The 15,620-nt window shown below is 42.1% G+C and overlaps 1 protein-coding gene across 7 annotated transcripts in view; it reads left to right on the top strand.

The window, feature by feature from the left end:
- Positions 1-10,769, top strand: part of LOC122815888 (ankyrin repeat domain-containing protein 26-like) — a 2,190,206-nt gene extending 2,179,437 nt beyond the window's left edge. For 6 of the 7 annotated variants that reach the window (XM_044088730.1, XM_044088728.1, XM_044088731.1 and 3 more), the window contains one exon: positions 10,016-10,769. In XM_044088730.1, the coding sequence (XP_043944665.1) occupies positions 10,016-10,158 (143 nt within the window). In that variant the 3' untranslated portion in view covers positions 10,159-10,769. The remainder of the gene's footprint in view (positions 1-10,015) is intronic. The other variant, XM_044088732.1, reaches the window with a different exon arrangement.
- Positions 10,770-15,620: the final 4,851 nt, after the last annotated feature.

Raw genomic sequence — 15,620 nt, 5'->3', positions numbered from 1 at the left:
TGACATGTGACCTTTGCAAAGTCCCAGTTGGATCCATCCATCTTGTTTACATCCATCAGCTGTATAATGGATACTTTCAATTGCAGAGCTTTTCTCTACAGACTTGAACCTCTCCAGTACAAGGTTTATCTGATCCAAAACTACCAATGAGCATTCCCTACCTTTGCCTCAAATTTCTTGGCTTTATGGTTACAGTGATTATTGTCATACCTTTTACAAAGTACCACATTTGAGGATACTTTGGTGGACATTAAAAATTCCAGTGGACTTTGCTGTCAAATTCAGTGTCTCAACTTGTAAGAATCTTGATCCTAAGTGTTTGCAAGAAACAACTAGAATTCTGAATGCATCTCTCCAATCTTAGAAATCATTCCAGATTTCCACTCTCTTGCTGGCAGTCATCACAGATGCATCTGCCATAGGGTGGGGGACATTATGGAGCAAACTGTCCAAGATGTATGCACCTCTGCAGAGGCAAATCTTCATATCAGCAAACTGGACAAAGCCTGTCCTTCTGAAAAATTCCAGCATTTCAAGACTCACTGCCACAGGGTGTAAGTGTCTCCCACTACAACAAATTGGCAGCAGTATGGCATATTGGCAAGCAGAGAATATCACAGAAATACACACATTGTGTGGAGAAAGTGAAGACTTGGGAGAAGCAATGTCATCCAGTCACTTTTGAGTAGTCAGTTGTATTCCAGGGGAAAGCTGTTTCACTTGCTGACAGGCTCTGTTGTTATCTTCTGATGTTTATGAAATGGTGTACAGTCCCCTTCATGGGACAAGACCTTTTCTGTCAGTGGCATAAGCCTTGCTGCAACTGCTTTGCCTCACCAAGCAATGCCAAATGCAGCAGCTTCTGCTGTCTAATCCCTACATTAGAGAAACCCCCCAGGGATGCAGTGGTAGTATAGTGGCCCCATTGAATCCTTCCAGTTTCTTCCATCTCCTCTGATAAGGTCACACAGCACAAGTCCAAGATCCATCTCTTCTAGAACGTCTGACTCAGATATTTGACTCTTGATTTCACCATTCTTCCATTAAAGCCCATCGTTTTCTTCCATTTCAAATGTTGAGCTGAATAGCATTCCATTTCCCGGGCTTTCCTTTGTTAAAGGTATCTTTCTGTTAAGGTAACAACTAGGGGGATCCAGTTTCACCTTTGCTTTATATCAGAGAAGCTAATATTTCCTCTCTCTGAAGCTGGATCTTCTGCTAATTTGAAATTCTTATCTTGAAAGACTCTTTTTTTTTCTGTCTCTCTCTCTTGTGACCATTACTCCAGACAGGAGGAGTTCAGAGTTCTAGACCATATCAGCTGATCCTCCTCATTTAATCCTTCACAAAGACAGGGTTTCTTTATACACTAGTCCATCCTGTATTGCCAGAGCTGCTTCAGAAATCTAATATGAACCAGTCTGTATGTCTTCCAGTTTTCTTTCCTCATTATTCTAATAGTGGTGAATACCTTCTCCACTCCACTCTATGTATTTAGCCTGTCACTTGAACTTTTATATTCCTAAGACCAAGTCTGTTCGAAAGGATACTCAAATTTTTCATTCCTTCCCTACCAAAAAAAAAATTGTATTTAAAATTTATAAAGTAACTCTGGTAAAAATTGCTTGCAGATGGCATTAAATTGTGTTACTGAAAAAGAAAGCCTTTTCTGTCATTTTCACGCTCTCCTTCTACTAGCACAACTGCTACCTGTCTTTCTTTTATCTGTAATGCAGTGCTGGGCAATATCTGCATAACAGTGACCTTGTCTTCTCTCAACACTTTTACTAGGCACTGTAACCTGAGTCTGATATCTGGGTACAGGTATGCATTTTGAGACACCGTTTTAAGGGGTATATTCTCATAAGGGAGACTGCCTATGCTTGAAATCTGTCCTGCTATTACTGAGGATGAACCAACTCATGCCAGATATAAACGTTCTATACTTACCAGAGAGACAGACCTGGATGAGCAAGTCCATTCTCAGTAACCTACCCACTCTACTTCCCCCACCTCTCTTCTGAAGTTGGTATAGCGGCATAATTTTGTTTCTCATTCCACTTTGGATGACATAATACAGCTCTGAATGGGAAGTACACTACATTACTGAGTTGGGGTAACCGAGATAGCCTGGAAAAGTTTTACATGCCAAGCTATCCAAATGCTGCCAGCCTTTGTTCTGCCGTTACTGAGAATGGACCTGCTTACCCAGGATGTTCATCGTGCATACAGCTGCAGTCATAACAGATGGGTTTTCCTGCCGTCAGGCAGGTCCTCGGTCAGCCGAATTCCAAAGTCTAGGTCCGGTGTCGGTTGTCGTCGCTTCTTCCCTGACGTCAGTGCGACAGGGGTATAAAAGAACCAGCCGACGCCATTTTCTCCAGTCTTTCTTGCCGCGCGGTGCCCGAAGCAGAAGCAGTTCGCAAGTGCCGGTCGGCCAGCTCCTGAGATTACGAATATCTACAACCGAAGTCTTCTTGAAAGCTAAGTACCCCGTTGGGGAAACTTTTCTTGCCTCAGACCGATGTCAGACAAAGTTAATAATTGTATTTCATGTGGGAAGCAAATACCGCATAAGGATTTTCATTCCCTCTGCATTCCTTGCTTAGGCCCAGACCACGACGTCTCGGCCTGTCGTTTTTGTGCTACATTCAACAAACGCACCATTAAGCGTCGGGCGGAGTTCACCCAGCACTTTTTTGGCAAAAAATTTAACTACATAATGTCGTCGGATACTCCGACTCCAGTTTTGACTAAAAAACACAAAGATAAGGACCGACACACGAGGTCCGCGGCCTCTACCGACACCACGCCAAAGCCGACTACAGGTGGTCCGGTTCTCAGCGAGGCACCTACGCAGCTCCTGACTACCGACGACACTTCATTGGCAGTGTCTTCTATACCCGAGGTCGCAGGCTCTTCGGCCCATACCCTGACTACAGATACTGAAGCCACTCTTGGCTGTGAAACTCAGAGTTTAGACAGGTCTGCCTCCTCTCAAGTTGTCTTCAGGCCTTCCTCTTCTTTTTCCATCAAGGCTTTCACTAAGTCTAAGACAGCCATGCATTCTAAAAGCAAACCTCACAGGGCCCTTCTCAAGGCCCCATGCCTAAAAAGCAGATGTTCAAAATGGCTGAGGACTTAATTACTCTGATCAGGGGTTCTCAACCCCCCCCCCCCGGAAAAAAGGCCCAGAGTGGAGGAAGAATCCCCCTCCTCGGATCAGGCCTCCATTATTTCAGAACATTCTGATGACCAGGAACATTCATACTCCCCTTTTGAAGATTCTGATGCAGAGGAGTCCATTGCTTCTGTCCCCCCCCCCCCTGAGGATTACTCTTTTGGGGAAACTTTGCATACCTTGAGGGAACACTTCCATTGGGAAGGCCAAGAGTACTCAGACACCAAGAAAAGGCTTAGGGATTTTCTCTTGCTCCCTCAGCACAGGCCTCTGGCTATACCTCCTGTCTTAGATATCCTTGATGATGTGTATTCGGAGTCCTGCCTCAACCCAGATTCTTTGCCTCCAGCCCCAGTCAAGCCTGACAGGTATTACCGGGTTCCTGACTCACACCAATTCCTATACAAAAGCCATGCGGCTGACCCAGAAACTATCTCACAGGGCCCCAAGGGAATTTAGGCCTCCACTGCTAAAAATCCATTACCTTCAGAGAGGGATTCCAGAGCTTTAGAAAGGTGGGGGGAAAAGGTATACACCTCGGCCACCTTATCCATGAGGGCATTAAACTGCCAGTTCCATATGTTAAAGTACCAACAGTTTCTGTTATCACAGTTGAGAAACAAAATGCCACAACCTGAACAACCAGATTTGAAGGAGTTGCAGGATTTGATACATAGTGCAGAGCAAGTAGGTAAACATACCTTGCAATGTGGTTTTGATGCTTTAGAAGCCTCATGTAGAGCTGCTGTTACAGGATCAGTCATACGTAGACATGCTTGGCTTAAAGAGCAAACCTTACCAGATCATGTCAAAGCTAAATTACTGGATGCACCTCTGCAAAAAGATGTATTGTTTGGTGTTAAAGCTGAGGAGATATTAAAGAAAATGGAGGATAAGGCAAAATCAATGCAAACAGTGAAAGATTTCCTACAGGTACAACCTCCATGTTTCAGTAGAAATTGGCCTTCAAAAAATTGGTCCTTTCCAGCCACTGACAGACCCCAAAGAGGTAGATACAGGCGCCCGAGGGGTAGAGGGCAATCTCAAGGATCGTTTAGAGGCAGACAATGGCAAGCACCTACCCAAAGAGGTAGTGAGGATAGTTCACAGCCATTCAGAAAGCAGAACCAATGACTTTCCCTTTGCATGCCAAGCAAGGCTCAAATGGCAGCACCTTTAGGCGGAAACTGGCACTATTTTCATAAAATTGGCATATTGTCACAAAAGACAAATGGATCCTGGACATTATAGACAGAGGCTACAGATTCCACTTTCACACCCTTCCAAAAATAGGGCATGCCAAACCTGCCACACAATCAAAGGGCAGAGGCACAAAAACAAATTTCAGATCTCATGGACATGAAAGCTATTCAAGAGGTACCTGCACAAGAACAGGGTCAAGGTTTTTATTCCAGACTATCCCTGGTACCAAGGAAGGGCAAAGATTGGAGACCTATTTTGGACCTATCCATCCTAAACACTTTTTTACTCGTGCCAAAATTCAAGATGCTCACATTACAGCAGCTTCTTCCCATGCTGGGCAAGGAGTCTTGGCTGCTAACATTGGACCTCAAGGAGGCATACCTGCATGTCCCAATCAGACAAGATTGCAGAAGATACCTCAGATTTCTTGCAGGTTTAACACATTATCAATTCTCTGCATTGCCCTTTGGCTTATCTACTGCGCCCAGAGTGTTCACGAAATGCCTGGCATCAGTAATTGCCTACTGCAGACTACAAGGGATACAAATATACCCATATCTGGACAACTGCCTGATCCAAGCAGACAGCAAGCACATACTTCTTAAACATCTGGCTTTTGTAATAAGGTTGTTGAACTCCCTGGGATACACAGTCAACAAAAAGAAATCAAGGCTACTACCATCTCAAACAATAATATTCCTGGGTGCCAACTTGGATACAAACACCCAGATGGCCTACCTCACGCCAGAGAAACAAGGGCAACTAACTCAATACTTCAGAAAAATGGCAACTTTCACCAGGCTGACTGCAAGGAAAATCCTGCAGGCTCTGGGATTCATGGCATCTTGCATCCTACTAATCCCATGTGCAAAGCTGCATATGAGGAAACTTCAATGGTACCTGAGAAACCTGTGGTCTCAGCACAGCCACAGCTTGGAAACAATAATACCACTAATTCCATGTCTTCAAAAGGAATTTCTGTGGTGGGCTCAAGCATGCCAAAGAAACACAGGTCTCCCATTCTGCAAGCCTCAAGCAAGCCAAATCATCACAACAGACGCCTCGGATTACGCCTGGGGGGCGCACATGACAAATCGGTGCATTCAGGGCAGATGGTCCCAAAAGGAAAAGCACCTACACATCAATCAAAAGGAAATGCTAGCAGTAATAAATGCTATTATAGCTTTCAAAGACCTGCTGCATCCAGGCCAGCTATTGATAAGGACAGACAACACCACAGTAATGTGGTACATAAACAAACAGGGAGGAACTCATTCATACCCCCTATGCAGGCTAGCCATGTCTCTTTGGAACATGGCTCTAGAATTGCAAATCGAGCTTCAAGCACAGTTCCTGCCAGGCAAGGAAAACACACTGGCAGACAACCTAAGCAGAAATATGACAGATCCACACGAATGGAAGTTGCATCCTCAAGTTTTTTCAAAGATAATTCAAGCATGGGGAAGGCCAGACATAGATCTCTTTGCCTTCCACAGAAATCACCAATTGGCAAAATTCTGCTCAAGGACCTTTCATCCACAGGCCTGGAAAGTAGACGCACTCTCTTTCAGTTGGACAACAATGACAGTCTATGCCTTTCCACCTCTTCCTCTGCTGCCCAAAGTTCTATTAAAAACCAGAGCAGACAGACCACAGATGATTCTCATCGCTCCAGACTGGCCAAGGCAACACTGGTACCCACTCCTGAGGAGCCTGACGCATTCCCCACCATGGATCCTGCCTCTAATGCCTCTTCTACTGACTCAGCACAACTTCAAAACTCTTCACAGTCAGCTGAAAATACTCAATCTAGCCGCATGGAAGATTCCTTAAAATCACAACAGACACTACTCTCCAAAGAGGTACAGGATGTCATTTTGGAGGCCAGAAGACCTTCTACTAGAAAAGCCTACTCCACCAAATGGAAACGGTTTTGTGCTTGGAATGAGAAAAAGGGCCAGAACCCAGGAATATTGAATTTACCTCAAATATTACAGTACCTAGCTGAGATGCTAAGCAGTGGACTTTCATTCTCTTCCATCAAAATCCATGCCTCAGCCATTTCTGCAGAATACAACACTGATCCTCCTTTATTCTCTTACCCCCTCTTAAGACAGTTGCTTAGAGGGGCTAAGAATATTAAACCCCCAAGGAAACAACCAGTGCCTGCTTGGGATCTCAATTTCATTCTAGAGAAACTGACTTTGCCTCCTTTCGAGCCAGCTGCCTCATCAGAACTACAATATTTGTCCTGGAAAACAGCCTTCCTGCTGGCTATCACCTCAGCTCGCAGGGTTTCTGAACTACAAGCCCTCATGGCTGTGCAACCTTTCATCATTTTCCGTCAGGACAGAGTTTCCTTACGAACCAACCCTTCCTTTATGCCAAAGGTAGTATCCAGGGTAGCCTTAAATCAGGCTATCCACTTTACCTACCTTTTACCCCAATCCTCAAAACAAAGGGGAGAGGCTACTACATTCTTTGGACATTCACAGGCAACTACGCTATTATTTGGACAGAAAAAAAGCCTTTCAGAAAATCAGAGCAACTCTTTGTGTCCTATGCTACAGGGGCTCAAGGGAAGCGTATTTCCAAACAGACAATCTCAAAGTGGATAACCCACTGCATACGCTTTTGTTACTCTCTTCATGGTAAAACTGTACCTGCAGGCATAAGGTCTCACTCCACTAGGGTCACAGCTACCTCTGCAGCTTTCCTCAGGGGGGTTCCTACCAAAGATATTTTGGAAGCTGCCACTTGGAGTTCTGTGCATACTTTCTCCAAGCACTATCACCTGCCTTTATACTCCAAATCTAGAGCAGGTTTTGCCACTGCAGTTTTGCAGGGCATCCTAGCTCCTCCTAGTTCCATCTAGTGCCTACCACCCCTTTATTAGCTTTGGGATTCTACCCATCTGTTATGACTACAGCTGTATGCACGATGAACATAGTACAGTTTTGTACGTACCATAAATGTAGATGTTCGAGTGCTAATACAGCTGCAGTCCAAGTTTCCCTCCCTCCTTCCCCTCTGGAACAGGCCTAATGGCTAACACCACCTCATACAACCTGATTGGGGTATTCTTTTATGGTGTATTTGCTTGCAACTACTGTTTTGTGATTATACTGCATTGGATTATTGCATAAATTTATATATATATTGCCTTCCTTCTGGGGGCACCTGACATCTGGGGCAAGAAAAACTGAAGAAAATGGCGTCGGCTGGTTCTTTTATACCCCTGTCGCACTGACGTCAGGGAAGAAGCGACGACAACCGACGCCGGACCTAGACTTTGGAATTCGGCCGACCGAGGACCCGCCTGATGGCAGGAAAACCCATCTGTTATGACTGCAGCTGTATTAGCACTCGAACATCTACATTTATGGTAGGTACAAAACTGTACTTTTGTTATTATGGTAAATGCATAACTTTTATATGGAATTGTTCTACAGCATGAATACCTAGTTAATGTTCTAGTAAGGTGCAGCTATTCAAAGTGGGGAGGAAACAGGTTTGGGGAAGGCATATTCCAGTGTTGCAGGGCAGAATGGAACTGTCAGTAAGGTTGGAGCATCTGCAGATTGAGATCTGAGGTAACTGGAGGTGGATGTGGCCTAACATTTAATTACTAAAGATGACTGTTTCAGTGATGGGGGAATTTCACCTGTATGTCTTCAAATTTTAAGGAAACTGGTACCCTGTAGAGACAGAGATCCATATTAACCTGTTACAGAACCATGGAGTACTCCTGGTCTTAAAATGTCTTGGATGGTGGATCATTCCAGTGCCCCTCCTAATTTCAGGTCATAAAACTGGTCCATTATATGCTACCTAAACAACCAAGGCTGAATGTAGTCGCCAGCACCATAGATCAGGGAACCCAGATTTGATTAGTGATTCACGTGGCTGAAGAACTCCCAGAGAGGTCATTTGTTTAGGTGTTCCTGTGGGGAGCCATGGTCTAAAGAGGGGAGCAGACCTTGGACATACCGAACACAAAGAAGGGAGTAATGAGGGTAGGTCATTAAGAACACCCCACGGCAACAAGGGTGAAGTGTGGCCCTGGGACACCCTAATGATTTTTATTGACAACAATCATGGAGAAGATTAGGTGGAGTAGGTAGACCTGACATAGGATGTGGCACCAGGGAAAGCTAATGATTGGCTGTGTGGGAGGTGGAAAAAAAGACTGCATGCAGTTATACCACCTGTGCTAATTGGTGATGTACATCTGTCCGACAGGGATAAGCATGAATCATCATGCTCTGCAGTTCATTTCACTGGTGAGGTGATCATGCTGTCACATTCACCAAGATAGCCTGTAGTCTTTTGCTGGAGCTGCAAATTAAGGGTCTGTGATTGGTGTGAAGATTTTTGTAAGCAGTGAACTCTGGAAATTTACCACTTAAGTTAATGCACTTCTCCTCATCTTGTACTGGGTGCAGCAGGACAAGTAGGGAGTTAGTGGCAGGCATGTTCTCCATCTCATGGCAAGGTGGCAAAGGAGATTCCTGTACACCTCTGCATTACTGCTGTTTCCATGTCTAATCGTTGTGTTGGTTGATAAGGGTATGCTTTCAGTATTTCAGGTATTTGGTGATGCAAGAAAGTCACAGTTTTAGCTAATAGGGGGTCCTTAGTGTTTGAGGAATTAGCCAGCTCCACCTCAATACCAGGGTTTTACTGCAGATTTTCTGATCATACTGGACCTTCCAGTCAGTGTATCAGAAGCCTGAGGTTACAAGGAATCCTGCCACCTGGTTAATGTATTCTGCCAAGGGGAATTTATTTTTGTGAATGGTACCCAGTAGCTTCTCATTCCATCACTTTAATGGTAATACTGACCTGTCTTAGGCACCTGCATGATTTGGGTTTCAGTTATTCCACCTTCATGGTGCATGTTTCAATTATTTCTTGCCATCATGATCTTTTGGAGGGTAGGATTGTGGCCAAGCACAGAGTGGGCAGTTAGTACCTTAAAGGAGGTCTGCATTTTTGCTGATCTTGAAAGAACCCTTCCATTCTATGGGCTGTGAACTTCACAAATGATAGACTTGTCCATTCCCATTCAGACAAGCAGGATCATAGGTTCTTGGGTGATTACAAGGTTAATGGACCCCAAGAGGCCTCATTAAGGCTAGCCTCGCTTCTCAAATATATCTCACATATTTTGATACCTAAGGTTTATTTTAAGAGGTATATGTAGGCCTGGGCATGGAATTGAAGTTCGTGCCTTGACAGATGCTTTGAGTCTGTAAATAAAGATTTTGGACTTAGAGGCATTCACATATATGAAACTATAGCTGATCATTCATAAGGAAACATTTGTACTTTTATGCCTTGGTCAGTATCACTTAACACGTAAAACTCAAAATTTCAGTAGAATTGAGTTGATTGCAGTTAAAAAATAACAATAGCTGAGAGAGAGCCTTTTACATAGGCATTGTTAATAATTGCCCTCTTGTTTCTTGCCTGGCAAATTCTTGAGAGTATGATTTGTAGAAAATGCTTTTTAGTAGTAAATATTTACCATTCTTAATTTGTAATGTGCTGTTGTTTCTTCATTAAAAATGTCCATTTAATGCTTATGGTGTTTTCATTTTTTTGTAACATTTATCTTTTGCTTTGTAGCTACAGCTGAGCTGAATATTGGGTCTACAAGAATCTCTCCTGTGGGTTCTGCTGCAGGATCTTCTAGAAGCTTGGACCAGGACCCTTTGACAAGAGCTACACAACAGTATCTTGAGGTTCTAAAGAAAAACTTCAAGATATAAGTGGAACACTCACCAACATTAAATGTTATATGTCCATGAGCTTTTTGTGATGTACATGATGAGTTTCACGAGCTAAAAACAGATGGAAATTCTAAGCCATTCCCATTAGTAATTAATTAGGCGTTACAGCATATTTGCACACTAAATGTATTTTTCTCAGGAGTACATTGTATTATATAGTGACTGTTTTAAGTTATTATCTTGAGCCAGTGTTCTAATGATATTTTTGAATGTTGGAGCTGAGCTCCTCAAGTGTAAGCATATTCTGCTGAAAGAATTGTGCAACCACTTTGCAATGCAACACCCAGGACAATGTGCAACAGAGAAGTTAGTTACCTCATACTTGCTTAAAATAAATTGTTTACCAACCACAGGTTGTCTTCTGTTACATAATGCACACCCACACTGTGCTGTTTTCTTCATTGCATTTTGTACTGCTATAATGTGTGTGTATGTTTGTATTGGTGAAAGCCATCCCAGTTTTCTCTTTTCTGTCATTTCATTACAGTATTGGGCAGGGTTGACTGCTTTTTACTAGTGCCAATATGATCTTGGATATACGGTACATTTGTTAACTGTACAATATATTAAACTGGTACTGTCAACAACTATGTGGTGGACTGATTAATTTACAATATGTGTATTATAAAGTAGTTAACACTCCAACTTTGTATTGCAATAATACAAAGGACAAGATCAAAATGCATTAATGTGGACTCAGCGTGGGTCTCATGCGTAGCAGATATTTCATAGGTGAGTCCATAACCATAATCGTCTAGTGAATCCAAATTAAATAAGCGGTATTCCCCATTGTTTAAGCAGTGGTCAGCTTACGGAGGTTCTCTTGTTTTATATTAGGGGATGGTGTCAGAATGTACTTGTTTGAATCATTGTTGAAAAGAGTCTTGGTCAGCAGTAAGTGGCTACTGGCTGACAAGCATACGTTTGAGAGACGTCTAATAGCTTATTTCCTGAAGCTGACAACCAGTAATTTGATCACTCACATAGCTATCTAGTTTGTTTTTAAATATATTAGCACAGATATTTTTGTTTTCTGTTGTTGAGGTAGTGTGTTCTATAACCTCCCTACCGTTTAGAGGAAAATGTCAGTTTTTAAATTATCCTATCATTTGCTTATGACTCATATGAACTCTATTTCTAGCATTGCATTTGGATTGAAGATTGTTCATTTCATAGGATCTTAGATGGTTTCATGCATCAGTATTACATCATTTCTTAACAATCTGTAGTTAATAGTGTACAGCAGTGGTGGTCAGCATGACGTAAAGGCCACGTACATCCCTCAAGCCTTCCTGGTATGTTCCTTCTGGCATTATACTATCCTGCACTTTGTTAGTACAAATCTACTCTGTCCAAAGCACAGATCTAGTCTGAATCCATTGTGCTCTGATTGACTTGTGTGATAGACTGGAGAGACAATAGAAAAAAGTTACACAGGGTATAAAAGATATTCTTGTTACATTATCTAACAGTGCAGGAGATTCTTGTTTCATAATCTAAGTTCTGAACTTTTAACGTTTAAAATTTCATATGTTAGGATACAAAATAAGAATATCCCATGCTGTCTACACTTTTTTTTAATTATTTCTTCAAGGTGCCATACAGATGCAAAGAGGAGCAGGAGATTTGAATCAGCGATGTACTATATTTGAAGAGAAGGTGTTTGATGGCCCAGGCAAGGTGGATACCCAAGCCCAAAGCTCAGGACAGGGCCTGCAGAAGTTTGGATTAAAACAGTGTTGCTAGGGAGTTTGTACAGTGTTTTCCGGACTACCAGACAATCAGTTTGATTTCCAGATAGTCCGGAAAAAAAAAAAAACATGTAGGTAGCAAGCCTAACGAATCACAATACCAGGAAATCAAGAAACACTAATAGTGAGGATACACAGCGGGATGGAGGCAAGTAGCAAAAAGCAGACCCAGACATGTTTTGACATGTTTCTATTCCCTTATTGTAAAAAATGCAATAAGGCCAGCAAAAAGACTTAAAAGTTATGCATATGCAGGGACATTCATAAAGCTGGTCTAGGATTACTCAAAAACAGTTCAGAGAAGGAAGGCTACATTTGAGGTATTAAATGAACTAAGAATGAATAGAACAGTTGCATGGGATTGGTTAAGGCCACACAATATGGAGGATGTTCAAAAGTTAAACAAAGGTATCACAGATGGTTAAACATCCCTTCCAGTAAAAATCTGTATCACCTGCAAGACATAAACTGGGAAGATCATCCTTAGACATAAAAAAGAGTCAAATTCAGATGCTGAAATCCCTGCAGGGAAGAAGACAAGACCTGGCGGTGCAGAGTGTCTGCATGCCAGTGATGAGCAGTAAGTACTTGGAAGGAATGGACACTGAAAGGCAGGTGACTGTGGAAATGATAGGAAAGATATGTTAAATGAAACAGTTCCTTAATCTGTGAAATATGCCCCTGGAAGCACAGTATCAAAACTTTGCAAACAATGGGAGGAACTAAATGAATTTCTAGAGCAATGATGGGTAATGCAGTCAAGGGGGCATAGAGGCAAGCATCCAAGGTAAATGTAGTACAGTTTTCATAACTACTTACTGAATAATTCCTGAGAAAACAACTTTGGGGGCATGAAAAATAATGTATGGGAAAATAGATGAAAGGTAAAGTAAAGAACAACTCACAGACAGATGTTAAATGAAGGAATAGGGGTGTATAAATAGCATGTTAACAAGATGTATAACTTCAAATAAAAATTGTTGGAGTATCTCACAAATTAAGCAAGAACACCACACTGGAGAACAACAGCGGGGAGGGGAGACCAATGAATGGGAATGTTGTAATAGAAAAATGTGGCATCAGTAGTGGTTTGGCATGCAGTGTATTAGTGTGAGGACCACTAGAAGGGAACAAAAAGTCTTAAAAGGCCCATGCCCAGAACATACAAATGCATATGCATGAGTTATAAGGCAGGGATCCAGAGGCCAGTGATGTGGAGAAGGGGTCCAAGAATAGGCAGTCACCAAAAAATACAGTGTTCACCTTGGAGAGTAGGCTCATAGGAAGGGTTACACCAGACGGCAGCAACTAGGAAAGTGAAGAGGAGTGGGCAAAAGCAACAAGGAAAACACAGTTACATGGAGCATTCAGGTTGGTTAAATCCTATAAGGAGGAGGTGGAGAATGCAAGACAAGTTAAAGATGAAGAGGAGATGTTCTATTACAAGAAACAAAACTGACTACTCAAAGGGAGAAAGGGACAACAAGACAGGCTTAGGACAGAGGAGAACAGCAATTATATTTTTAGAAGGCTTCAGACAACCACAGAGAAAAGTGATAAAAACTGGGATAGATAGATAAATGCGTCATTTGGCAAGGAAGGGTGGAAGGTGCATGCTGGAAAATAGAAAACATATAAGCACCAAACAGGGATGAAGAAAAATACTGTAAGAACTTTTTTGTTAACTGGGCACAGATAAGAACGGGTGGAACAGAAAAGGACAAATTATATTGCGGATATAACAAAAATATGAGATAAGAACTAGTGTATGGAGGGAGGGGTATCCAAATGAGCTGGACCATACCTTCACAAGAAACATTTTGATATAAGCAAATAGGTTAGACAGGTTCTTAAGGAAGTTCCTAGTGGAAATAAAAGAAAGATCCAAATACAAGAGAGACACAGATGAGCAGTGATACATAAGGTCAACTGTCCAGTAAGAAAAACGATGAGAAGAGGGTGGAGGTGGGATAACAATAAATGAAAAGGGATGGAGGACAAAGAACCACTGCAAGGATTAATAAAGGCATTGGTACAGGGCAATATAAAGACAGACAAACTGGAAGACCACTGGTGGGAAGGATTAAGGTCACTGTCTGCAGAAAACTGGTGAGAACAGAAAGAAGGGTAATGAGTTGGAGAGAACAACATAATTGTTACAGAAGGAAGCTAGAAGAAATGAAAGTAGGCAGGAATCACTACAGATCAGAGAAAAAGCAATAAGAATGGATTACAGAAAGAAAATATTTAGAAGTGGACGAGCTAAGCAGGAAAGATTAAGAAATACAACAGGGAGATTTACAAACAACAGGAAGAGAGAGAAGGCTCAGAATGGACCTGGCAAATGATTGCAGAGGGATATATAGTGGACGTTGAACAAAAATATGATAAGGAAAACCATATGCAATATGAAGAAGAGAATTCTACAAATTAGGAGAGAAGGAAATGTGGAAGGTCCTAGAGGAGGAACATAACCAGATACAAGACTAAGGCAAAACATTTTTAAAAGTATAAGGAGGCCCAGGATAACCATGATACCTAAATGGGGAGGAGAAAGGGAGGCAGTGGGAAGTTGTAGGCCTGTCTCTTTGCCAAAATCTTGATATGTACATTAATCAACTTATTGGCAGAAAGACTGGATAAAGTATTACCAAAAATAATACAAGCAGGGCAAAATTACTTTATGATGGGGAAGGATGGCAAAAAAAAGAAAGAAAAAAAGAAATTGGTGAGATCTGCTGGAAAGTGTGCACAGAAAGGGAGAGGTGACCTGAATTAGGCCTTTGATAAGGTGATATGGGAATTCTTATGGAAGACTCTGAAGGAAAGGCAAGTAGGGGAAAAATTGTACACTGGTAGAAGCCCTATAGCAAGACCCAGAAATTGAAATACTCATAAATGGAGGGGTATCTCAGGAGACAAGGATTGAGAGGGGGACCATCAAGGGTGAATGCTATCTGAAGGCTTGTTCACATTTGAGGTCAAAGACTTGCCAATGGAACTTCAACACAGTAAAGTGATGCCTGAAGAAAAGAAGGGGATGAAATCTCACTTTGTGTTGCATGCAGATGACTGCATGTTAATGTTAGAGGACATGGCCACAGCAATGGAAACCATGAGAGTCACCCATTGTTCATAGGTATGTACTAAGCTATTAATCCATGAGGATCTTTAGAAGCTTAGCCATACATTTCCATGAAGTTTTTGGCCCATATATTTTAAGTAGGAATAACCCAGCGATGAGCAGAACATTTACATGTTGCTCCACTTCCATGAGGGACAGGGGTACTAAACCAGGGGTGAATTTTCAGTTAGCCATCCATTTGTTCAGATTACATTTCAGAAGTGTAAGAGAAGAACTTTACTTTAAGGGGAGAGGAATATGCTTCCAAAGAAGTGGCATTCTCTGTGATACATATCTATCCTTTGCAATATGTTCTGTTTATGTTGCAAATGAGATTGATTTAGATCTCTTGAGTAGGTATTTTTGCCCCCATTGGACTTTTGAATGTGCAGTAAGGCAGACAGAATAGGGTCTACTGAGGTTCTGTACGTGAGGTAGAGCTCACCCTTCAATCACCTGTATGGCACCAAGAAGAAGATGGTCTACATAGCTTTTATGATTTAAGCCCTTGATTTTGTGGACATTTGATTTGTTAGATGTTTGGATAGGTACATACTAAAGGGGGA

Source organism: Protopterus annectens, chromosome 11.part0 (genome assembly GCF_019279795.1).
Source record: "Protopterus annectens isolate FY-2018-M chromosome 11.part0, PAN1.0, whole genome shotgun sequence".
Lineage (NCBI taxonomy): Eukaryota > Metazoa > Chordata > Ceratodontiformes > Protopteridae > Protopterus > Protopterus annectens.
Note: the sequence above shows the minus strand (reverse complement) of the source record. Positions and strands in the feature narration are given on the sequence as shown.